The sequence below is a fragment of the Stylophora pistillata genome, chromosome 4, assembly GCF_964205215.1.
Source record: "Stylophora pistillata chromosome 4, jaStyPist1.2, whole genome shotgun sequence".
Taxonomy (NCBI): domain Eukaryota; kingdom Metazoa; phylum Cnidaria; class Anthozoa; order Scleractinia; family Pocilloporidae; genus Stylophora; species Stylophora pistillata.
Window position 1 is genome coordinate 18,745,053 of NC_142522.1, and position 26,611 is coordinate 18,771,663.

Here is a 26,611-nt window from a genome sequence, read left to right on the forward strand (position 1 = left end):
CTTCATTGTATATCAAGTAGAGAGTGACGTGTCGAGTTCACGAACTAGCATTGAATATTCCTTGGGAAATAGATTGCGTCTCTTTTTCTAACCAATCACAAAGCGAGACTTAAAAACACTAACTGCCCAGTAGTTTTGAATCCTGGTGTTAAAAACTGATCAGAAATGCTTTTCCTCGTTACGTGCAACCACGTATCCGCCACTCTGTCAGAGTTGGTTAACAAAGTAAAACCTTGGTTTCCTTCAACAAAAGCGGGTTTTCAAAGATGTCGGCGGTACAGTGATATCTTATACCTCTGAATATCAAGGGCTCTTAATTTCTGAAGCTAAAAGATCGCGACCACACTCACCTGTTTTAGTTAAATGAGCTAATTGCACCGAATTCAAATAGTTAGCATTAGCGTTAGACTGAGCTTAAAAAAAATATCGAGCGTGCACGGTAGATCATGCGGGGGAAATGTCGCTCAAAGATTTTAATCATAAGTTACGCCTATCTCTGGTCGGTGTTGCCAGCTGCAATCACAGATAACTGACCAACCTTCCATACTGAGGAATCAAATTACGACAAAGAAATACATATTATACAACTACACAAAAGGGTAACTTAGGTTATGATGTACCCTATAAATGGCGAGTTGAGTAAATCCTAAAACAGTTATTTGACTGGATATAAACGAGTACCAAAATTTTATATATTATACTGTGTCATACGACTCGCATAATAATTGCTCAAATCTCTCATTAAACCAATGAAAACCTAATTTTCAATAATTTCATCAAGATTTAGGGAATCCTTCTCTTTCATCCTTCGAATATTCTTACCATAAATTACAAACTTGATCGTTCAAACTTTCATAGTCCCGCAATCATGGCACAACGCTAGCTGCAACAAATTTTCGAATCGTCCAGCGGCGTCATGGATAAAATCAATGTGTAGAAATTGTGACAATTAAGGGTGTCTTCATTTAATCAATGTGTCTACGGAGCATTTTGATGAATTAAAATTACTTTTTCAGGATATAGGTGCCATCAAATGTGTTGGAGCTTTCTTTACTCCAATTAGGAAACCAATAGATACAGGCTAAGAATGAGTATCCAGCATTTATGTAGAATGTCCTTCATTAGATCAATATTCTCCAAAGCATTTGGATTGGTTGAAATAAATTTCGTAAGAAGGACGACTTTTCCTCATTTCCGTTTACTTTAAGTCTGATAATGAAAGCTGAGAACATAAATTGCCACCGGTTATTGTTTTTATCAAGGGTACTTTCCTTAACCAAAGGCGCTGTGCTGAAAGATATATCTCCTTTCTCACAAAAACCCACCACACCGTGGATTGTTGATAGGAGTCTTTACACTCTACCTCTAGATTAATCCAGAATTTTTGCACAATCTTAATTTAACGTATTTAAGAAATTTTGAGGAACGAAAGTGATTTGCTTCCCCTAATTCCTGTCTTTTATGATAAGGAAACAAAAAGTTAAACTCACCAGAAAAGAAAAAGGCCAGCATGGAACTTAAAAACACAGGTGACTATGGAAAACTGAAACCCTCGCTAACTCGAACCGCGCGTCAATTCGTACCAGGATCGAGGATTGAGGCATTTGCGAATTATTCTTCTCTTCTTGAGCATTACACAAATTGTGTCAGTCAAGTCAAATTTTTCTGATTGAGAGAATATCTAAAAAATATATACCACACAGGTGAATGATGCTTTTCCCACGCGCAGATCGGCTGGTGCGGAAGTGTATTTTTTCACCTCCGAGCAGCCGACAATACAAAATCGCGCGTCCGAGTCAAAAGTTTAGTTTCCGAACTTTTTTCGGTGTATCGACAGAAACAAACTGTTTTTTTTTTTGTTACTGTGAAGCATTGTTGTATAGTTATATTTACTTTAGTGCCGATAAATATTCACCACTTCTCTCCTCCACGACCGTGAATAATTGTTAATTACAGTGTATTATATCCTCTGAAAGCTTTACCACCAATCTTTTTTTCTTCTCGCGACTTCGCAAAATTTGTGACTGGATGTAATGAAAATAAGATAATATATTAATGGCATACAATAAACATTGTTTCTTCGGTCGAACTTTTGTCAATTTGTTATGGGTATTTTCAACCAGCAACAAGTCAATGTATCCTCATAATTTTCTTTTTTAACACGACTTCGCTATATTGCAATTAAATTTAATGCAGATGTGAATTTCAAATTACAGAAATGATTAGAATACACCTAACATCGATAAAATATCATGCAATTGGCCCTTGGAGCGTGAAATATCAAAGCGAAGAAGAGCAAAAGAAAGGTCTTAAAGGCAAGCAGGCGATTGTTTTTTTGCCCGTTCCAACAAGATCACTCAGGGCATTACAATTTTTAGCATCAGGTCCATTCGTGTGATTTCCACTAATAGTAGGAGTATCGAATGGTCCCATTCAATTTACAAGTGCTCGCAAAATTTGGCTTTTGCGCGAATTGCTCGCAAAAATTACACGGGTGCTCGCTTGCTCGTGCTCGCACAATTTTTGCAACTGCTAATATGCTCGCATTCTCGTTACTGATATGCTCGATTGCTCGAAACTTCGTTAATCCTGCTTTAATTTGTCGTTATTTTTTATTCATATATAAACGATAAGTCAGTTATGATGTGGTTAAAACAAAAAGGTTGAAACATCCCTACCTCCGGCTTCAGTCTTTCTTCAACAGTTCATCCTGTAACTGTTTTGGAGGCACTGTATCGGAAAAACGCACGAAGCTCCATGACAAGCATTTCGCTTATTGATTTATACTTTATCATAGTTCATTTTCGCAGGCTTTCTGCTTGAGAGGGGTACAGTTTCGCAGTTCAAATATGTGATCGTTATCTATTCACTTGTTTTTTAGGTTATCAACAAGTACCCCAAAGATTTCATTTCTGTTAACACTGGTTTTGCTTTTTCTCTCAGCAGATTCGCTTTCATTGCTTGAAGCTTGACTTACAATTGTTGTTTCTTTGACCAGTTTCCCGGGTATTTTACCCAATGATTTGAACCTTCTTTCGCTTGAACAAGAAAGTGAGACTGTAACACGATCTATTATCAGGAAATTCTGATAGGAAGCTCGACATAAGGGGAGGTGAAATAATCTCCTGTGGAGACAACATTACTTGCGAACCTTTGTTGATCTAAATTCCCATTTATTTGAGCAAATCATCAGGATTTGTAGACATTATGGATTTTCCAGTGTGCAATGGGAAATAAAATGGACGGAGTCATAATATTTTCAAACTGTACTCGGATCGCATTTTGTAGCGGTTTTTTCAACCTTGGAAGCTTCCTAGCCACTAGTAATAATAACTATTAAAATCTGATGCCAAACGGTGGCATATAAAGCCCGATGAAACAAAACAACATTAATAACAACTCTCGGTTGTTTGGGCTTTACCGGAAGTTCTTAAATGAAATTTTGCTTTAATCATTTTGATTAGAAATTAAAGACCTAGCCAAACGAGGAGACATATCTAGAAACTTATTGTCTCCATGTCGCGCGGAAACACGAAATGTAAGAATTCTTCTCAAAAGGAACCCACGAAGTAGAAAGTAATCTAGAGAAATACTACTATTACCAGTACTATTTGACCTTCAGAGCTACTACTACAGCATGTCAGATTTGTACGGCTGTAATTGGTTAGATTCTAAAGCCTCCAAATAAATAAAGCTTCATTGCGTTGAATCTTTTTCAGTCGATCAACGGGAAACCAGTTTGCTGATCATCGAAACCGAAGCCCAAAATGTTTGTTAGACCGAATGCCACGTTATTTACATTTCATAAGAACTATATAACCGAAAAAACATACCATCGATTTTTAGCGTCGGGTTAGAAAGAGATGAGAAACTTTAGATCGCGGGCTTTGGATCTAGTGCGTCTCCTTGAGAGCTCTTGAGGTTCTTGAGCGTCCACCCTGACTGACTCACGTGAAGCTACGTGACGTAATTTGGCATCAAGTAGGGCACAGTTAGCTGTAAGATGCTGGGACTGGTTGAACTGCCCTAACTTTGCACCTATTGTTCTGTTTTGGAAGTGTCAGCCAGATTGTTAGCTATTACTTGGTGAAAAACAACGTATCCTATCAATAAAAGAGAGATTCCGGCTTGCGGAAAATTTACGAAGTACTCGAAGTGCTAGCTGCTCACCATCTGTATTTTCTAAACTGCTCGCTGCTCGTAAAAAAAATTTGATAACTGCTCGTGCTCGCAAGAATAAACACACTGCTCGCATGCTCGCAAATGCTCGCAGAGACCATTCGATACCCCTAATAGTAACCTTGAATACAGACGTCGCAAAATCAGCCGAAACCAAAAAGCTGGAAAAGAAAAGTATCGTTGGCTTTCTACACAGTAATAAAAAAGGGAGGGGGGTATCTTTTTACGTCTTTCGGATCAATTAAAAAAAAAATTAAAGAAATAAAACAGAAATCAATTTGTCATCGGTTAAACTGCCAAAGTTCAATCCTGAATGTTACGATATCAAGCGAGAAATTGCCCATGCCCGAAAGGTATCCGTGGAAAATTTTTGGACAGCCCAATAATTATTCTTAACTGTTGCTGCTTGTAATCCTCGTCTGTAACAGTTTCCTTCATGTAAATACTTTTAATTACCTTCATATTTCGTTGAATAACATTGTACTGCGTGGCTACCACGGCCGTGATTAGCAAGTGATGCTTACCGCCGGGCGGTCGAAGCGGCAAACTTATGCTCAGTAATTAAATTTTCCATTATTTTTTAGTATACTGAGAGAAATGTACTACTTTTTGCTTTTCGTGTAGCATATTCTAAAAAGCAAATGTTTCCTTGGAATTACGAGTTCAAATCATTACGATATTTTTTTTTTTAAATAAATTTTAGAGGAGGTGGGGAGCGGGGGTTGGCGAGTTTACGCAGGTGCAGCCTTTTTAGCGGGGCCTATTATAATTTCTGCCATACAAAGATCGGTTCTAAAATGGATCATCTAATGAGGACATTGTATCTACGGTTTCATCATTTGTACTGAGCTTATTCTCTTCCTTTAAATTTCTCTTGGATTCGAAACTTACCTGAATTGAAATAAACTAAAATTTGATGTAATAACTATTAACAAGGCATTCATTAACAACCAATATTCAATTAAAATTACGCGACAAATCATATAATGTGGTGAAAGGAAAGGATTTAAATTGAGCATTTTAATTAATGTCATTTTCCCAGTATCTTCAATTTTTTGTTTATTTCGTGCGTTTCGCCAGTTCACAAGTTTTTGATTGATGTACTTCCCTTTTCTTCCTGATTTTCCACTTTAAGGTCGCTTCCCGCCGACATTTTCTTGAACTCAAAATCTTTAGAACCTCGGAGCTCCTTACAAACTTGTAATGACTTCATTTTGCAGAGCAAAATTCGACGAAACTCGGCTCGGAAGGAGGGATTCATGCCAGCATATATAAATGGGTTGATGGTGCTTGAGAAGAACATCAAAAATGGACATAGCAGTTGGACGTTACGCGGAGCAACAGTATTTGAAGCGAAGCGCTGTATAACCACAATGATCCAGAATGGAATCCAACACAATGCAAACGCGAACACAACAATGGCGAGCGATTTGGTAACCTTGATCTCTTTGACTGTTAAACGATTTTCCCTGTCCTCGGCTTGGGCTGTAGAAGCCATGTTCAGGTTGTGTTTTTTTATTTCCTTGAAGACCTTGTAGTAGGAAACTGATGCAACTCCGAGTGGAAGAAGAAAGAAAAAACAGATGACGATGCTGTAATGAACTGTCCTCATAGTTTCTGTGGGTTGCACAATTGTGCAAACGGCGTATCCAGCGAAAAAGCCATAATCAGTCCAGCCGGCCATCTTGGGAATGGAAACGTACCCTGCGACAGTCAGCCAAATCGCAGCAACATATATTTTTGACCGAGCTTCAGTGAAGATTCTTGGGTAGTTTTGAGGCTTAACGATACGTACGTATCTGTTGAAGGCCGTCAGTCCCATTGTGGTCGGGGAAACATAAACAGAAAACAGGGTAAAGAACGCGTGGAAATCGCAGACTGCCTCGCTGTAAGGCCATTCCCCTGTAATGAGGACACCCACAGTCAAAGGCATTACGATGACAGCGTTGATGATATCACTCATGGCTAGAGAAATCAGGTAGAGGTTTGTCGACGTACGAAGCATTTCGTTCCTGTACACGGCTATGCAGATAAGGCTGTTTCCAACCAGGCACGCCGTTGTCATTATAACAAGGATGCATGGCTCCAAAATATTCAGGGCCAGGCTTCTCTGTTTGAGTTCTGAATCCATCGCTTTTAGTCAATCTTGTTTTTAGCCAACTGTTGAGTTCTGAATAATAGAAGAGCAAGGAAACTTTAATCAAAAATGATCACGAAAGTTTCCAAACGTGGTTTCAAGTTTTCATACAGTTTGAAACTCCTAATTTGAATATGAGGATGTTTGTAAAAGCACATAGGATATTGATCATAACCGTCGGTCTGAGAGTCTGAAGAGGTGAGATGGTTATAATCGATAATTCGAATGGAATACCATTCGAATTATCGAATGGTATTCCATTCAATAACTATCTTGCCCCTCTGTTTCTGTTGTAATCAGTTTTTAGTAGTCAGTTTCATAGAAAAAAACGTTTTTTAATTCAGTCAATTAGAGTGCTGTCAACTTCCTTCATGGCTTTCGAATAAGTAGCCTTTAGAAGATGCTCAAAGTTCAGAGAAGTTCGAAACCATTTAATCTGATAATCGAAACTAATATGTTCCTTAATTGAGACTTTTGTCACGAGCTTGTGGCGGAAAAAATGTTGAGGGTCTTCACGGATATTTTGCGAATCAGAAAGAGCCACGAAAAGAAAGCTTAATTGATAATTACTCTTTGAATTTTGATATGATATCAACAAGCTGGTGTATCTGTGGGATTCTGAGATTTAGGACTACTTGTTTCTACAACTGAGCTTGGAAAAAACCTTGATCAGGATGCGTAAACAAATTACTAAGTGGACATCCTCAGTCATTAATAATGATAGTCTGGTTTCTGCTATATTTTCTTTTTTTTTAGCTTAATTTTTAAAAAGTGGATTGAGAATGTAGTTACCAAGTTATGCTAATCGATGCAATTGACCTCTAAAGATTTGATCATGGTTTCCCTGCATGGCAGCCTGAACATTTGGAGAAAATAATGCTTAAGTACTCTCCACTGATTAAAAAAATGCAAATACAGTAAATAGTTCTAACTCAAGGGTCGCAGTAACATTTGATCGTGTGGTGTGATCCTCAAGGTAAGAGGAGTCCCAAATTATATTCAACGCTTGCAACGTTTCAATTCAATTTAAATAGCCTCATTAAAGATTCAACTCAAAAGCTTCGCATGTTTACATATATCATGCTCCAATTATCCGAACAGAGACATATCGAAATAGTTTTTTAAGTACCAGGGTGTAGTTTCCCTCATACTGTCTTCCTGCATGACATCGAATCCTTGACATAACTAACAATCGGGTCAGCAGTCAAGGAAGGATGGCTGCATTATTCGATTCTTCGACGGATGGGAGTAGAGACTGAATTCATATAGTTATATATAGTCGTGTAATTTGTATGTTCATTGTGCATGGATAACAAAAGCAGGAGAAAGCAAAAGAGTGACTCTCGAAATGTGGCTTTCGGAAGAGATTTGCTTTCGACCTTTAGGCCTTAGCTTAGATCAAGAAAGGCGAAGACAAGGACTTCTCTAGCTTGTCTAAGCTCAAAGATAAGAAATACTTGAATGAAAAGACTCTGGACGACTTGAATAAAATGTGCTTGAATAAAATGTGAGTTTCTACTCTAAATAATGCGCTTTCTTTTGTTGTGAAGACACACCTATCAGCATTTCACCTGAATATATCAATAGACACCTCAGCGATGTTTGTGAGATAATCGGTTTTATCTCTTGTTTGCGCGACTTTTTCTGAAACATGATTTACACTTTAAGATAATACGACATTTGAGATAATGCATTTGAGTTATCAGGTTATGATTTGGTGACTTTTGTTCGCAATTCCTCCTATGGAGGCGGAGTGTCCCTCAGCGAAGGCAAGATTTTGATCTCTGCTTGAGATGATTTAAAAAACGATGAAATAGGAAGTCTGTAGGTTGACACCAGAAATGATTGTTGGTCAGCCAAGTAGACAGTTAAAGGAATTGCTCGATGAACTTGAAGAGGCAAGGCTCGGCTGATCTAAACGTAAAGAGGAAGTAACTTTCTAAAGAGACCGGTGCTGAGTCTGAGCCATCAGCAAACTAAAAAAAATGCTTCTTGATGTAAGAAAAATGTAGGGAGATTTTTTGACTATATCTCTTCCAATTCGCGTCTCCTGGCATTACTGGAAGTATTGCTTATCAGATTGCTGATCATCGACCTGTTTTTCACAAATTGAATTAAAAATTTGAAAAGAGACTTTTATCTTATGTAAGAAAGGTTGATTGGTCTCCTGCATTTCAAGCTGCTGACACCCCTGTCGGTCTAAGCGTATTGCGTATGAATTTGGAATCTAAATATCATCAACGGCAGTACCTAATATATTAAGACTATATTTTCAAGCGTAAGCGTGTGCCATTAAAAAAAGGAAATTCTAAAACTAGAAGAAAATGAAGAGGACAATAAAAGGGAGGAATATAATGAGTTTTAAAGTCTCCTTACCTTTACTCCGTAGCCGCCTTGTCGCTTCCGGTCGTTTCAAAGCCATTTTGGTGATTTTGATTGTATCGCGTGTTGTGCTACTATAGATAAATAAAATATTTGCCGGCAAATAGGAATTTTATGTCCTTCCTCCTGTGGAGTTGTCTTGGAATATGCGGACGGTTCCTTATGATTGCGTGACAGCGTTTTGGTATCTACCGAGGGGTCATGGGAATGAACTAAATGACCCCTCCGTATGGGGCTTAAGAACTGCCCAGTCAGCTTTGTCAGGTGAGCTGCAAGTTGTACATTCGGCTCTACCCTCCTAATTGTTCACATCCCCAAGTCTCCCCATTGACGCGCGGGTTTCAGACAAAGTGAGAGCAAAGACATGGAACAGTGAATATTTCGAATTTGGTTTACTCTTATCTAATCCGGTTCAGGAGAATAATTACAAGTTGACAGTCGCCACTTTTGATAAAGAGCAATTGCCTTCCTTTTTTCTGAAACCTGCCAACAAAAGTAGGAAACACTTGACCACTGAGACTTGGTTAAGCTGTTTCCACATCTTTGTTAGTATGTATACCAGTAGGTAACCACATGAGGCCCCCTCACCCATGAAATATGGGGAGGTTGTACAAGACCTGGCGGCCAGAGGTTTTAATTGGAGGTTTTACGATGAAAATTTTCGTTTTTTAAGACAAGCACAGCCTTCCTCATTCCCATGGAACAATATTCATTGGGAGTTATGGATGCGTGCTCAACACCTTGTCAAACGGCAGTATCCACTGACCTCACAACAGCGTCGTAGGCAACAAGATCAGAGTACCCCAAAGGGGCACTGTTTTAAGTTCCATAGGGGTGTTAATTGTGATCCAGTCTGTGCTTTCAAACATTTATACTATAAGTGTGAGGGTTCATACCAGGCCAGCAAGTATACTTTTCGTGGCCCCAGTAAATCTTCATGCAAACAGCCCCTTCCTGCCAAGTCACAACCAACAAAACCATAACGTACGTTTGCCAACACCAGTAGTAGTCAATAGGTTAGATTTCCTTTTGTCTGGGTATGACCATTCCACTGCAGAGTTTCTTTCAATGGGTTTCAGAAAAGGCTTCCCCTTGCATTATGATGGTATACGGGGTTGCTCAGATACCAAAAATTTGATATCAGCTGTCAATAATTCAGAAGTTGTTGATGCAAAAATTACAAAAGAGGTTGAGGCAGGGCGCATTGCTGGACCTTTTCGGAATCGCCCCTTTCTCCCATTTAGAATTTCCCCTTTAGGGGTCATTCCGATGAAGACCCCAGGCGAGTTTAGATTAATTCATCACCTCTCTTACCCAAAAGGCTTGTCTGTTAATGATGGCATCTTATCAGATAACACTAGTGTATCCTATGCATCAATTAGTGATGCTATTAGTCACATCAAGGCTGCTGGGCACGGGTGTTTTTTAGCTAAGACCGACATTAAGAATGCCTTCAGGCTTATACCTATTCGCCCTCAGGACTATAGTTTATTAGGTCTTAGATTGAAGGATTTCTTTTACTATGATCTTTGCATGCCCATGGGGTGCTCCAGTAGTTGCAAAACTTTCAAAACCTTCGCCACTGTAGTGGAATGGATCGCTAGAAGTAAATTGCAAATAAGACACATAATTCATTTACTTGATGATTTTCTTATCATTTCCCCCTCTCATGCATTATGTAAGGGCCAGTTTCGTTTATTCCTAGACCTTTGCTCTTATCTTGGCATTCCCATGGAACCGGAAAAAACACTCGGTCCCGCCACAACATTATCCTTTGCTGGGATCGAATTCACTTTCTTTCGAGGCACGTCTGCCTTTGAACAGAATTACCAAATGTCTTTGCATCCTCCTAGATTTCCTTAAACGCACGAATGCTACTGTTAAAGAAATTCAGTCACTTACAGGATTGCTAAATTCTTCTTGTTCTGTGGTTGTGCCAGGAAGAGCCTTCTTGCATCGGCTCATTGATTTCACCTGTCGGGCTTCGTTCACAATTCCACTATATGAAGTTGAATCGAGAAGTTAAGGCAGATCTTCGAACATGGCAGTCCCTTTTAGCTAATTTTAATGGTAGATCCTTTTTTCTTAAGGATACTTGGCACAGCTCAGACCAATTGGAGCTGTATACCGACGCTGCTGGCTCGTTAGGTTATGGTGCCATTTTTGGTAGTAACTGGTGCTGTGGGAAGTGGCCCGACGATTGGTTCCATCGTAATACAGCTATTTTGGAGTTTTATCCAATCGTGCTTAGTTTATATCTATGGGGTCACCAGATGCGCAATCGTTGTATTCTTTTTCTAACTGCTAACGAAGCTCTTGTGTATGTGATTAATAAGCAGTCCTGCAAGGATAAGAGGCTCATGCATTTTGTTCGGAATTTGGTACTTGTCTGTTTACAAAATAACATTTTTTAAGGCTAAACACGTACCAGTTGGTCAGCGGATGTTGGTCAAGAGGGTTGTGATTTTTGAGCTCCGCTAAGTTTCTTTATATTCTTTGGTTTTTCTTATTTTTGTATTCTATTTTTATTGTGTGTCCTTTCGTATAACCACTGTGCAATGCCTGGGTCAGTTGCGGCTTTGAAGAAGGAGAATAACATACTTAAAGCGCAACTATCGTCAATGTCAGACGAGGTAGCTAGATTGAAGGAGTTGATACAGCGACATAGCGACAGAAGCGAAGTTCTGCCTAGCGAAGAAGGTGCCCAATGTGTAGAGTTCTTGAGCAAGAAATACGACGACTTCCATCTCTTTAGCGGCATGGCCAAAGACGAACTCCAGCAACTAAGCACCAAACTCGAAGAGCTGAAAGCCAAGGTAGGTATTATTGGAAATGCTATTGACGAAATTCAAGAATATAGTTTCCAGTATAATGTAAAAATTGTGGGAGTGCCTGAGAGGCTGCAAGATGAATCCACAGCCTCGATAAGCAAGCTTTGCCTAAACATTTTTAAAGAAACGGGAGCCGATGTATCGATGTATGACATTGACACCGCCCATCGTGTTCCCAGCAGGAATAACAATGGCAAGCCAAAGCCGATAGTTTGTAGATATGTCAGGCGTTTAGCCAAAGAAAGCGTGATGAATCATCGTAAAGATGCATGCAAATTGGACCCGGCTTACGTTGGACTCCCTGAGGATGCCTCGTTAAGCGCGGTTAGAATTTTTGATCATTTGTCACCCCGAATGTAAAAAGTCCTGTTCGAGACGGAGAAGTTTAAAGAACAGCATTATTACCAGTACTGTTGGTCAAAGGGCTCCTTTGTTTATTTACGGAAAGATGCTACGTCTCGAGCTATCAAGATCAAGAATATTGGTGATTTGCTCAACCTGGAAAACGGAGACCAAAGCTAAGTATATATCTTGTAATAACAACTCTCAATGGTAGTCCTAAGTGACAGATATGTTTGCTGAGCAGACAAATCTTTATTAGAAAACCTTCCGTTCTCAAATGTTGATATCATCCGAACGCATGGTCAGTTCAATAACAGCCTGAACAGTAACTTGCCAACGAAAAAGTACTTAGATAAGCTCCGTAGCCTCCATGAATTAGATATTTTTAGTTTGAATACTCAAAGTAGTGTCAATCCTGATAGCAACCTAAATAATCAACAAATTCGAAGCCGATATTTCTCACCACATAGCTTTTGCAAGTTTAAAAACGATCTCATGCGAGATGAAAACAAAACATCTTTCTCAATTCTACATAATAATGTACGAAGCCTTCGCCGTAACCTTGAAAATCTGCAAGTACATTTACTGGATGAACTAGACTACCACTTCAGCGTAATCGGAATAACCGAAACTAAAATTACAAATTCGGCCAGAATAGACTTTAATCCACATATACCTAATTACCAATTCGAACAGGTGCCAACTCCTCTTTCTTGTGGAGGTGTCGGTATGTATGTTGTGGAGGTGTCGGTATGTATGTTGACGCCGGTTTAAATTGCACAGTCCTCGAAAAAACCTCTAACGAGGCTTTCCAGGCCTTATGGATTGAACTCGAATTTTTTAAAAGGTAAAAATGTTATATGTGGTGTAATCTATCGGCAACATACTTCTCCTGAACAATTTCAAACGTATTTCGATATGACAATAGAAGGACTAAGATCTACTAATAAACCGATATATGTCATGGGCGACTTCAACATTGATCTCCTCAAATCTGAAACCTGTGATTTTTCTCATAACTTTCTGCTGTCCCTGCAAAGTTACTCCTTTTTTCCAGTAATTGACAAGCTTGCAAGAGTCCATAATAATTCTGCCACACTTATTGACAATATTCTTGTTAACAGAATTGGCTTTAAACTCTCCAGCGGCAATATTGTCTCAGATATAAGTGACCACTACTCTCAATTTTGCATCATCCACTCTCCATCTTTAAAATCTCGCTATCAGGGGACTAAAATCCGTGACTATTCGAGATTCTCGGAAGAAAACTTTATTAGTGATATTTCTCAAACTGACTGGACCGGTTTGATCTCTAATGGCTCTATTGACAAACGCTTTTCTTCGTTCTACAACAAATTGAATAAACTCAGTTGTTAACAGACATGCTCCTCTCAAAATTGTATCAAAACGCAAGGCCAAGCAACTATCTAAACCGTGGATAACTAGAGATTTACATAGATCAATAAAAATAAAGAACGATCTCTTTTACTCTGGTGACATGGCTACATACAAGCTGTACAGGATCACAATTTTAAGCCTTACTCGCCAGAGTAAAAGACTTTACTATCAATCCTATTTTAGTAGAAACCTAAATAATGTGAAAAAAACTTGGGAGGGGATTAACACTTTAATTAATAAGCACAAAAAGACTAAGCTCGTATCGTCGCTCCAGCTTCCAGACAACCGGGGTACAACACAAAACCAATCAGAAATAGCTAATGCATTGAATTATCATTTCGCATTTCAACTGATTAGCTTTCTCTTTGACCTGTTCAAAACTCCCAAGTGTGACTGGCCCAGTTAAAACCTTTAACATGATTATCACTACTATTATTTATTATTTATTTTTATTTTCTCATTTATTTATTTATTTCATTGTTGCGTGTGTGTGTGTGTATGTGTGAGAGACTATACAGTGTTTGTTTAGGTAGCCCGCCTAGAATAGCTTTGCTAACTGCGGGCTACAAAAGCCTTTATTTCTTTAATTTTAAAAACATAAAGTCAATGTTGTTGTTGTTATCAGGTGTTAATAACACTCTGGCAGACTCTCTGTCTCGATTACAGGTAGAAACTTTCCAGAGGTTGGCACCAGCTCATATGAACAGGAGCCAACAGACATTCCTCAGCAATTGCGGCCTCAGAATTGGCACCCATAATATTATCACTATTGCAGGCTAGTCTTCAACCTTCATCCCTTCCGACATATCGAAGGTCTTGGAAACTTTTTTCTCAATTTTTACATTCGACATTCCCTAGCCTTCCCTGTAGACTTCCCATTTCACCCTCGGTTTTCGCATTTTTTACTTCCTATTTGTATGATCATCATTATGCTCCATCCATGGTCAGTACTTATGTTCCGACTTTAGGTTATTGCCACACCTTATCAGGGTTTTCATACCCTACTAAGATTTTTTTTCATTAAACAGATGCTTAAAGGATATGGCAAGGTTGGAGCCCGTCTAGATAGCCGATTGCTTATCACTTTTCCAATTTTGCAAAGATTATTAGAGTCTTCAGTTCGTGTTTGTCGTACTAATTATGACAGCTGCTTATTTTAAGCTATGTGCTCACTTGCCCTCTATGCCTGTTTGAGGGTGGGCGAGAGAACCTCAACCCAAACATATGGCAGGGGGTCGCTAACACAAGTCCACCAACTCACACAGTTAGTTGATGAAACAAATAGAGTTGTTGCCCCGAAGTTTACATTCCTAGAATCCAAGCAAAACTATAATCAGCACCCCTTTTCTTTGTCGATTACTCGCCGGGATCACTATTGTCTCGTACAGATCATTTTAAATTATCTGTCCATCAGGGGATGCCAGCCAGGACCTCCTTTCATGTCGGCTAACAATTCACCTGTTTCTCGAGCTGAATTTGTCAACAAGCTTTCCATTGCCATTAAATATTGGGGCCTCGACCCCTCTAGATACAAGGGCCATAGTTTCAGAATAGGTGCTGCTTCTTATGCTGCTGATGCAGGAATGTCTGATGCTCAGATTAGAGCCTTAGGACGATGTAAGTCAAATGCTTTTCTCAAGTACATCCGCATGCCTGCTTTATCATCATAGTTATTCTTAGCCATGTTTAAGGTGGCAAACAGTAGAGTTTGCCGCTATGTCAGTAATGACTCAGAGTTCAAGAGCTGACTTGCAAGGGCAGCAGTTCTCAGCAGCTCTGAGTTATTCGTAAGCATTTATTTTTAGTTTTAATAGTTTTGTTGTTCTTAGCCTGGTTTAGGGCAACATTCAGCGGAGGAGTTTGCTGCCGTCAAAGTTTCATAACTCAGCGTTGATGAGCTGACTTGCAATGGCAGCAGTTCTCAACAGTTCTGAGTTATTTGTAAGAATTTATTTGTTAGGGGCTGACTTGCAAGGGCAGCAGTATTCTCTTTTTTATACATGTAAATTTTCTATTTTAGTATAGATTTTTTCAATGGGCTGGCTTGCAAAGGGCTGCAGTCTACTCTCTGTCTATACTAGTATTCTGCTAAACTTTTAAAATATTACATTGCCGTTTGTACAGCTTTGCTAAGGCTGGCTCGTATGGGCAGCAGCCCTCCTTATGTAACATAGTGTTATTATACTGCTCCTTTAAGAGTTCAGAGGATGCCTTGCCAGAGCAACAGCTTGTCTGTTTCAACTCGTTAACTTTTCGTCCATTGGTTACTGTTATTGGTCAAGCACGCTAGTGGGGGGTAGGAACTGTTTTGCAAGTGCTGCTATTCTCCCGATATTTCCTGTCAATTCCAGTGCTGCATTTCCTTTGGGTGGGGGCGAGCATCATCATTCAGTGGAATTATGATGCTTTTGGCGTTTTTGAGTGCCCTCACCTTTACTGGGCTACGAAATTAATTAGTTGTACCTTTTGTCAATATCATTTAAGATTGAAAGACAATTATGGCTTTAAGCGGCTATGGGCCTTTGCTTATAGCCATTCAAATCCAGCTTTGTGTTTTCTCAAATTTCTGTCTCAGCCCAGTAAACGAGCTTCAGGACATGCAGCGCTGGCAAGCACATTTAATTCCTCAGGGGGGAGGATACAAATATATTTGTGAACATCGATTTGCTCCTTTCATCGACAAGCATCTTTTCTATTGGCTTAAAACCTGAATGAACATAAAACGCTGCCCGTGTGAACTCAGAAACTACTTGATAAACCTGAATCGCTTTACTCCTTCAGTGCATAGAAGTATGATCGTATGGCCTCAAATGTCGCAAAGTTTCGCATCCAACAACCCGGCTTCAGACCCCAAAGTAATGCCCGTAGCCCAAACCCAGTAGTTGACGTAGAGCTTAGAGAACATTGCTTTTGCTTTATTGTTTCATCATATTTCCGAGCATATCATTGACGTGAAGGGAACGGTTGTCGTACCAGATGTTGTGTGCTTGTTCCGTACATCCGAGCTGCTTTCTCAGAGCCAAACTCATCTTAAAGTCCACCCGGGTGCTTTTATTGTAATCTCAGCCCACTTGTATGGTTCGTCAACGGCGAAGGCAAAACTGGACGCTATCAGGCTTCTCTGCCTTTAAGGTCTCTCCTGCAACAGTATCGCACTGCATGGAACTACTGGTTCCTTAATCAGAGACCATGGCGGACTTCTCAAACGTACGTAACACAGCCAGACTGGTTTTTAACTTTTTAGATCCCCTGCTGGAATGGGCTCTTTCTGTTGAGACTTTTTTTGATATGTTTTTTAAAACTTTTTATTTTACCATTCAAAATGTGATATGAGCTTGTAAAGGCGGCTTAATTGAACAAAAAAATCCTTTTTAACAGAAAGTTGTTCAGATACTTCCAATGGCATTTCGAAAAAGATATTAAGGATACTTGCTATACTCTTCGTTTTAGTGTAAATGAAAGGGTGGAACTTTTTGAGCACTCCATTCTCAGTTAGGACAAAGATTTGCGGTTTAGTTTAATTTTTGGTAAGTTAAACAATTTTTTCAAACAAAATATTTTTGTTGCAAAACCCGTGTGTAATTATTCAGAATGTATCGAGTGCGATGTTATTGTTGATACTAGAACTTTCCATATTTTCTAGTGGCTCGTCCTTAAAGTTAGATATAAATCATTCTGGTTTTGGAAAGCATATTCTCGTTTAAATATATGCTGTTTTAAATTTCGAATGTTTCTTTCCATCTTTGCCTTTGGAAATTTTATTTATTGTTTTTACTACGGAAGACCTAACAAGATATAATCAATATGGTTTTAGGCAAATTAGTGCTACAACTGATTGCTTCGGATTTTTTCGATGAAATCACTACCGCCCTTGACATGAATCATTACGCACTCATTTTGTTCTTTGACCTGAGTGAGGCCTTTGATACAGTTAGTCATTCCGTGTAAAAGATCCAAGTCTAAACTAACAGTTAAAAACCTTTACATAGTGTTAGTTAATTCGTAATTTTCACTTTATTTTGTTCACTTTGAAATGTATATTTACTGTTATCTGATCATTTAACTAATTTGGTATTAACACTGCTTTTAAAATAACCAAGAGTGAAGTCGTTACGGGAAAATCTTAAACTGAGGCTTTGCCGTATTGACCGAGCGGTAGCGAGGTTAATATGTCAACTGGAATCCATACAGAAAAGACATGCAGAAATAGTTTAAACATGTCCGTCCCCTGGTGAAAGCACCTGCAAATGCTTCGCAATGCACTGTTCAGAATATTTCAATCTTTGCCTTCGCTTCCGACAACAAATCTTCGCCTTCTGGGAGATTTATAGATGCACTAAACTTTACAAGTCTTTTGAAGAACTAAAACTACATGAAGTAATCAGAAATAAGGCTGCCTACAGAAACCGCTCGATTGTTTACATCCGATGTTCCTGGAAACTGATTTAACCATGGTTGTTTAATGGCGAGTGAATCTATTGATGAGAACTACTAAGCTAACTGTGACAAAATCTAAACTTTCGGTAATTATTGAATGGTTTTTGTTGTTTTTTTGTTGTTCATTTTGAACGTTGACCACCCATTCCCTCCTCTTCCTGATCTTCCACGCCATGGGCGCATCCCGCCGATATTTGCTTCAACTCAACATCTTTTGGACTACGAAGCTCCATACAAACTTGGGATGATTTTACTTTGCAGAGCAAGACTCGACGAAACTCGGCCCGGAAGGAAGGATTCATGCCTGCATATATAAATGGGTTGATAGCGCTCGAAAAGAAAATCAAAAATGGACATAGCAGTTGGACGTTACGTGGAACAATAGCATCAGAAGCGAAGTGCTGAATAACCACAATGATCCAAAATGGAATCCAGCATAATACAAACGCGAACACAACAATGGCGAGCGATTTGGTAACCTTGATCTCTTTGACTGTCAATCGACGTTCCTTGCCCACGGTTTGGGTTGTAGAAGCCATGTTCAGATTGTGATGTTTTATTTCCTTGAAGACTTTGTAGTAGGAAACTGATGCAACCCCGAGTGGAAGGAGAAAGAAAAAACAGATGACGACGATGTAATGAACTATCTTCATTGCTATGGAGGGTTGCACAAAGATGCAAGTGGCCTGTCCGGCGAAGAAGCCACTTTCAGTCCAGCCGGCCATCTTGGGAATGGAAATGTACCCTGCGACAGTCAGCCAAACTGCAGCGATATATACTTTTGATCGAGCTTCAGTGAAGATTATTGGGTAGTGTTGGGGCTTAACGATACGTACGTATCTGTTGAAGGCCGTCAGTCCCATCGTCGTTGGGGATACGTAAACAGAAAACTGGGTAAAGAACGCGAACAAATCGCAAACTGCTTCACCGTAAGGCCATTCCCCTGTAACGAGGACACCCACAGTCAAAGGCATTACGATGACAGCGTTAATGATATCACTGATAGCTAAGGAAATCAAGTAGAGGTTTGTGGACGTACGGAGCCTTTCATTTCTGCATACGGCTATGCAAATAAGGCTGTTTCCAATCAGGCACACCACTGTCATTGTAACAAGAATACATGGCTCCAAAATATTCAGAGCAAGGCTTCTCTGTTTTAGTTCCAAATCCATTGCTTTCCGTCAATTAGTTTTTTTCCTTGCTTTAACCAACTGTTGGTTGAGTTCTGAAAAACGGAAGAGCAAGGAATTTTAATGAAAATGATCACGAAAGTACAAGGTCCTGATTCATTAGTTTCTAACTTCGGTTTCACGGTTTGGAACGCCCCGTTAACTTATGAAAGTATATGCCCCATGACTATATTAATTCAAATAATTGAAATAATAGGTGCGCTTACACATAGCATGGTAATTGGCATTTCCCGTGGAAAATTTTCCCGCGGTACATCACACTTAGGCTTTATTATACCGTGGTTCCTGCAGTTACACGCGAATAGCAGTTTTCCAAAGTAAAAAAAATATCCCGCAAATGTGGCAGGAAATTGAATCATGGAGTTCGATCTAGAGAATTAGGATGCCTCGTATCTCTCGTTCTCCTGCTATCATGCAGGAATAGAATGTTGCCATGAATTTTTGCATCAGCTGAATTCTCTCTTGGGTAATTTCATAAAATTTCAGGTCACACGACAAGATGCTATGAAAAAAGTTGAGGGATTTTCGCAGATCTGTAAGATTCCGAATGTAGTGGTAGCAATTGACGGAACTCGTACTCCAATCAAGGCGCTGCAAAATAATCATGAAGACTATTTTGACCGAAAGCACTTCTACAGCTACGTGATGCAGGCTGTTGTTGACTCGCACGGATTTTATTGATCAGTTTCAACGGGATATTTAGGCAGCTTACACAAAGCGCGAGTGAAATATTTGACGCTGCTGAAAACGAAAACATTTCAATGGAGCCTACAGCGGATCTTAATGTTACAGTCATTAGGCCATTAAACTGGGAGACTTAGTATATCCTTTAAAAACATGGCTACTTGGCTTTGTGAAGGAGAACGGAACACTAACACGAGAACAAAATACACTCAATAACCAGTTGTGGAAAGCAAGAATCCATTTTGAGCATGCCATTAAAAAGACGAAGGGGAGATGGCGGGTGCTAGATAAACGTTAAGACGAAGATTCAGACAGAACCTCAGATACAATCATTGTTGCATGTGTGCTGTACAACGTTTGCACATTAAGACGAGAAGACTATCACGTTTCAGATGATAGCGACGACAGTGACCACGAAGATGATGAAGACCCCACAAGTGCAAACGCAACACTCCAAGCATTTGTTAATTACGTTACCACAGATGCAAACGCAACAGACCCCACAGGTGCAAACGCAACACTCCAAGCATGTGTTAATTACGTTACCAATCTATAGTTCTAAATGTAAATATCGAGTAAACAGTTAACTCGTTTTCTCCAAAAAAAGCTCTGTAAAACCGATATATTTCGCTAGAGTACAACTTGCTTAAGTTACTTTGATTAACACTGTTCTGAAATTGGTTTCAAATAAACATAAACGCTAAAACCTTAAAAATACTAGTTATGTTTACGTTAACCTTGAATGTTTGGTTAACATTTGAGTCTGCAAGGTCCTTTAGTAAAATAAATAAAACGAATCTGCTTTATGCTTCGTTATGAAAGTGTGACATGTTTCTTCATGTTTCGACAGTTTCAATCAAATTTGTTTTTAGAACAAACAATGTTACCAAGTTTTCCCCTAACAGACACCATAGATTCTTGGTGTCTACGTTCTTAGTCAGCTTGACTGAATTTCAGCATCATGGCTTGGATGGCCTTTTTATCTCGCACCTCAGATTGCTTTAAGCAGGTTAAATAATGCTTTATCCAATTCAATTACTTAGCCTTCCTCTTGACGTCCCTTCCTTTTTCGTGATCTCTGTTGCGGAACACTCTCCTCATCTGGGCAAGCGCCGTCTTAGCAATTTTACACGACTGCTAAATCCTTAGGTGGTTCTTCCTTATCCAGGTTTCCCAATTCTCTATTCTTCTTATTCTCCATTTATTGGGTTTGCTCGAAAAATTTTGGGCGAACCTTGTCGGAGCATCCAAGTAAATTATCCATAATTTGAAAGAACTCGGAAGACTCTCTACCTCGACCCGTCTTGTTGCTGTTGTAAACAATCGCTTTGTATTTTTTGAATTGTGCTCGCCACTTCTCCCTCATTTTAGTTAAACTCATGGAACTTCCAATGCCAGCCGTTTTGCAATGTTCTCCCATACAAAAATTTTCCTTTACCACTCTTGGGAGCTATTCAGATTTTCTTGGTGGTCTTTGTATACAGAACAAGGATCTTGACTTCGGTCGCTTCCCACTGTTTGCTTACATTTTCTAAACCAGAACGTAAGGAACCCGACAGATTTTCACTGCGGGACTTTCACCGTAACTAGTAGATACAATAGGGCGAAACTGCTGACATCGCCGATAACCAGGATAGATTGCTAGGCCGTGTCTTGTATCACCGGTTAAAGAGAACTCTATTGTAAAAATCACCATGCATATTGGAATAGTTTTGGTTCTAGCCGCTGTTGAAATGGCCGGTCTCGTAAATTGGTAGAGAAAAGAAATCAATTGAAATATATAAAATACTCACAGCATAGTATGAAATTCCGCCATATCCACCGTATCAAAGCCACAATTATTCGTTCCGGCGTGAACTAGTTCGTCAATTAGAACAAATGAAAGATGCGAAGAAACTTTGCGGTTACTTGTTGCTTTCAAACGGAGCATCGTGATTGGCTGTTGTACCTCGGGCAGCAAAACAGCATCGCAACTTACCAAGTTTAATGTCATGGGCGCTTCGTGTGATCTTTTTGACATATTCATAGATATTTAACAAGGTAAATTTGCCTCGGGAAACGTTTGTCACACTACCAAATGCAGTTTCCCGTGGTGACAGGGAAATTTATTACGGTAAAATTTCCCCGTGTAACCGCACCGATTATTTTCGCTTAATTTACACCTTCACTCGAAAGAACTGATAACGTTTGAAAAATTTGCCTTTGTATTTCTCTATTTTGCCTTATTGCTTGTATCGTGTGCAGTAAATAGGGAAACTAGACAACGGCTAATAAATATCTTATGTAGACCACCTCTATCGCCGAGCGCTTCCTTTCTTTTCCCGGTTTCATTTTCAACTTTATATAGCTACTTCCATTCGTAAATCTTTTATCGGATGAGACCCCAATTACAAAAAAAATCATGGAGACTCTATGATCTTGATATGTCAGAAAAAAACATGTTTTAGTAATTCCGTATTATCTTTTCTCATCACTACCATTATTATTGTCATTATTGTTAATTGCATTTTTGATCATACGTTGCTTCTTATGTTTCTGCTCTCAGGCGTTTCCTTACGGTCAATCACGCCTCTTCTTTTACATACACATACGGATTATATTTCTCTCTCAGTCTATTTGAAATTTGAAAAACATTTTGCTGCTTTCCGGATTCGAGCGAATTCTGAATGTTTATTTTAATGTAGATCATTGTATTGATTTCATTTAAAATTCAGAATCATATTCCACACGATTCAGCGCTCGCAATACTCGTTGGAGAGTTTAGAAAGATTGTCGACCGACGTTTACCGGCGCTTGCTCTTCTGACACAAAAACCAACTTTAATAAGGGACCTTAAGCAAACCCCGAAGGCAATAGCGGAGACAAAACAAAAGATCTACCCGGCAGAGAATTAGCTCAGCACGAGCGTTTTAAAACTTTGTCCATCTCTAAGCCGTCACCCGCAGAACAAAATCGCGAAAGCGCCAAACTTTGAGTGGTCTGACGGGGAGTCATTCAAGGTTCTGTTTGAAAATCAGCATTGTGCTGCTCTATTAAGCTGAAAGTGAGATGTGGCGCCGTTAGAGAGGGAAACATAAAGCCATTCGGAAAACTGAAATAAATGTTTGAATTCATTTTTGAATTGAATTTTTCCTCGGCGTTGCCGTTTTGACTGCTTAACGTCCCTACTTAAGTATTAAGTTCAGTCCTTGTTTGGAAGGTTTGACTATAATTATGACCCGCTATATGATACGCCATGACAGCATGAATGTCATGCATATCTTGGCAAAATGAAAAAGAGTAAATTAATCTTTGTTTTTGAAATGAAAAAAAATGAAATGAAAAAGAGTAAATTAATCTTTGTTTTTAATTTTAGTTGTTGTATGGGTTTACGATACGTCGCCAGTGAATAGACTGATCTTATTATTCAACGCCTAAGGTTCTCAGATGTATCTCGGTTCTTTTCTTATGGAACAGGACTGCGGTTGATACCCATTGTGTAAGGCAGCTGGTGCGTTAGTCAGTTGGTGCGTTAGTCAGTCAATCGAGCCTCATGAAAGATTCAATTCATAAGCTTCACATGTTGACATATTTCAAGTCATACTCCGATTATTTACAATGACATCTTAAAATTGATTTTTTGTTAATTAAATCCTTTACAAAACCAACATGAGTTTTCGAAAATGTGCCAAACTTATCTTGGCGTGTTTAGTTTGGGTCAGTTACCTTGGAATTGGGGCAATTATTTTCCAGGCTCTCGAGAGGAAAAACAAACGATATGAAAAGACTCGTTTAAAATCTGAGATCGCTTCGTTGCAGGGAAAATACAACACATTTCAGATAAGGACTTCAACAAATTAAGGGAGATTTTTGAAAGTCCCTACGCTTCGACAGAAATAGAAACATGGAAGTTTGGCAATGCGTTCGTTATTGCAGAGACAATATTGACAACTATCGGTGAGTACAAATAGGGTTATAAAAAATATTGTTAACTACATTATTAATCAATTTGTACTCTCCAAGATTTATGAATACTGAGAATCCTAGTAAAACAGAGCATCTTGGCTTTGTTTTGCTGAGTAATGTCGCTGAAGTTTTACAAGGCATCAGCGCACAATATCAATTCAGTAGTACATGCATTGAAACCAATTTTCTTTGAGGTTTCTGGGCTTTTCATTAAGGTAGTAGGGAAAAGTAGGATTACGTTCATCCTTCGAGTAAAGGCGCCAGTTAACCCCCTTATCCCCTTAGTAATCAGAAATTACTTTGATAACGCTGTTTGTAACAAGGAGAGAAAGGCCAAGAAGATCCCCCAAATGCTCGCCACAATTTAATCGTCTTATAACTTTCAAACACGCAAAATACACTCTAGAAGTGCGCCTTTGTGAGGTTCAGTTCACTATTGTAGCTCCTGCTGACTCTTCCATGTCGTATTCGATGCCGCCTTCATTTATTTACTTTAATCAGGACGTGGCAGTAAATAACATTCAGGGGTCGACATTAACCGTAGCCAACTAGCCAGAGACTAGTGGAAAATCAGTTTTGGCTGGTAGTTTTCGATTTCCACTTGCCAGTTTGGCTGGTAAACAAACTGAAATTTTTGTAACGTTTAAGTTGTCATTAGCCACTTGGTTATTAAGTTGAAAAGTTAATGTCGAGTCCTGATAGTGTGTCCGATTTACGTGTTCGTGAATTATGATATTTCACTCTGATAAAGCACGTGCAATCAGCATACCACTTTGGTGATATTGAAGCGATATTGAAGCGAAATTATTGAATACGTCTGTGGATGCAAAAGTATTTACAGCAAAGTAGGCTGACCCAAAGTCGCCACTTTTTTCGACTTTTTTGTCGGTGCATGCGAAGTGAAATTGCGAGATTAGTTGTTGTGTCAGTTGGGGAAAGGGATATATGGAACGGTTGGAGATGAATTATTGTTGTTTTTCTTCCAATAATAATATTTTCGTTGTATTTTCTTGTAATTATTGTGACTATCTTTCTGCAGGCTATGGCCATGTAGTTCCCTTGACCTCATGGGGCAGGATTTTTTTTTTACTGTTTATGCGCTGTTTGGAAAACCACTGACTTGTGTTGTTTTCAAGAACTTCTGACGTGCTATAAGTGCTTCTCGGAAAGTTGTCGGACAATATTTCTGAGCTCGCCAACCTAGAGCTTGCCATTTTGTCACACCTTCTTGCATAACAACTCCAAGTGATTCTGTTGGGTTTGCCTCGAGGCCTTTCGGTGGTTACTTGGCGTTATTTCCTGAAAGCCAAACCTTACAACCCTAAGATGTACTGTGACTTTTTTTTTGGGAACAAATTTCTATGTGTAAAATTTAATAAAGTTTTAAAAAAGACAAAAGTCATTCACTAGGTTCCTTTTCTTGTTTTATTATCAGTTAGTAAAATGTCAATCCAGAACAATTTTGAGTTGAAGTTTTCAAAAAAAAGGTTTTGACGGTAAAGAACTATAGTTTCCAAGATGCACCTCAATGATATGGTACCACCGCTCTCGATTTCTCGCTCGGCCGGTTTCTGCATTTTAATGAGATTTAAGATTGGAAAGGAGAACATTTTAAAAGCGCTGGGACATGGGATCTAAGGTATACATCTTTAATGTGAAGTAAAAATAAGTGTCCTTTTCTTCTCAAGTTAATTTAGTTTCACAGCCCCTTTCCATAGAAATAAAATAGAAATCCCTTTGTCATCGGTTAAAATGCCAAAGTTCAAGCCTTTATGTTACGATATACAAGCGAGAAATTACCCATGTTCGAAAGGTATCTATGGAAAATGTTTGGACAGCCCAAAAATTATTCTTAACTATTACGGCTTATAATCCTCGGCTGCAACAGTTTCCTCCATGTATGTCTTATTAATTTCGTTCGTATTTCGTTGAATAACACTGTTATTTCGTATGTACTACGCAGGTAAATAATGTGTATCACAAGTCCTGATTGGCTATCTCGGCCGTGACTAGCAAGTGGTACATACCTCCGAGTGGTCGAAGGGGCAAACTTGTGCTCAGTAGTTAATTTTCGATTATTTTTTGGTATACTGAGAGAAATGTACTATTACTTGTTTTTCGTTTCTTGCAAGTACAAGTTTCGAATTATAATGATATATTTTTTTATCAAATTTTAGAGGAGGGGGGACGCAGGGGAATGGCGAGTTTACGCAGGCGCAGCTTTTTAAACGGGGCCTATTATAATTTCTGCAATATAGGGATCGGTTCTAATATAGAAAATCTAATGAGGAAGTTGTATCTACAGTTTCATCATTTGTACCAAGCTTATTCTCTTCATTTAAATTTCTCTGGGATTCGAAACTTGTTTCTGTAACTGAATTTAAATAAACTGAAAATTGATGCAATAACTATTAAAAAGGCATTCATTGACAATCAATATTCTACTAAAATTACACGACAAATCATAATATGGTGAAAGGAATGGGCATTTTAATGTAATTTTCCCAGTATTATTCAAATTTGCGTTTACTTCGTAAGTTTCGCCAGTTCACAAGTTTGTGAATGGTGCATATCCCTCTTCTTCCTGATTGTCCATTCCAAGGTTGCTTCCCGCCGACTTTTTCTTTAACTCAAAATCTTTAGAACCTTGGAGCTCCTTAAAAACTTGTGATTGAAGGTCTTCACGGATATTTTGCGAATCAGAAAGAGTGACGAAAAAAAAGCTTTAGTGGTAATTACTCTATGAATTTTGATATGATATCAACAAGCTGGTGTATCCGTGGGATTCTCAGATTTAGGATTGCTTGTTTCCACAGGCTTGGAAAAAACCTTGATCAGATTGGGGTAAACACAAATTACTGAGTTGATGTACGAAAGTGGACATCCTCAGTCATTAATAATGATAGTCTGGTTTCTGCTATCTTTTCTTTTTTTTAGACTAATTTTAAAGAGTGGATTGAGAATGTAGTTACAAAGTTATGCTGATCGATGCAATTGACCTCTAAAGATTTGATTATGGTTTCCATGCATGGCAGCCTGGACGTTTGGAGAAGAGAATGCTTAAGAGAGACTTCTGTAAATACCAC

General features: G+C 38.9%; 3 protein-coding genes and 3 pseudogenes across 7 annotated transcripts in view; 3 read left to right on the plus strand and 3 right to left on the minus strand.

Annotated features, from left to right (window-relative positions):
- Positions 1-3,907, minus strand: part of LOC111344033 (uncharacterized) — a 47,593-nt gene extending 43,686 nt beyond the window's left edge. For 3 of the 5 annotated variants that reach the window (XM_088755951.1, XM_088755953.1, XM_088755952.1), the window contains exon 1: positions 2,679-3,047. The gene's annotated coding sequence lies outside the window, so the exon portion shown is untranslated. Of the gene's footprint in view, positions 1-2,678; positions 3,048-3,833 lie in introns of those variants that run through there. The other 2 variants (XM_088755950.1, XM_088755949.1) reach the window with 2 other exon arrangements.
- A 121-nt stretch (positions 3,908-4,028) lies between these two features.
- Positions 4,029-6,607, minus strand: LOC148732719 (beta-1 adrenergic receptor-like). Its single transcript, XM_088755973.1, has one exon. It carries the CDS (start codon positions 6,308-6,310, stop codon positions 5,261-5,263), a length of 1,050 nt encoding a protein of 349 aa, XP_088612099.1. The 5' UTR covers positions 6,311-6,607; the 3' UTR covers positions 4,029-5,260.
- A 2,237-nt stretch (positions 6,608-8,844) lies between these two features.
- LOC148732720 (uncharacterized) lies at positions 8,845-10,302 on the plus strand (annotated as a pseudogene).
- A 127-nt stretch (positions 10,303-10,429) lies between these two features.
- Positions 10,430-14,027, plus strand: LOC148732721 (uncharacterized; annotated as a pseudogene).
- LOC148732722 (uncharacterized) lies at positions 11,138-12,092 on the plus strand (annotated as a pseudogene).
- A 2,967-nt stretch (positions 14,028-16,994) lies between the features above and the next one.
- Positions 16,995-18,927, minus strand: LOC148732723 (histamine H2 receptor-like). The gene has a single exon (XM_088755974.1). The coding sequence runs from the start codon at positions 18,876-18,878 to the stop codon at positions 17,829-17,831; it is 1,050 nt and encodes a 349-aa protein (XP_088612100.1). The 5' UTR covers positions 18,879-18,927; the 3' UTR covers positions 16,995-17,828.
- Positions 18,928-26,611: the final 7,684 nt, after the last annotated feature.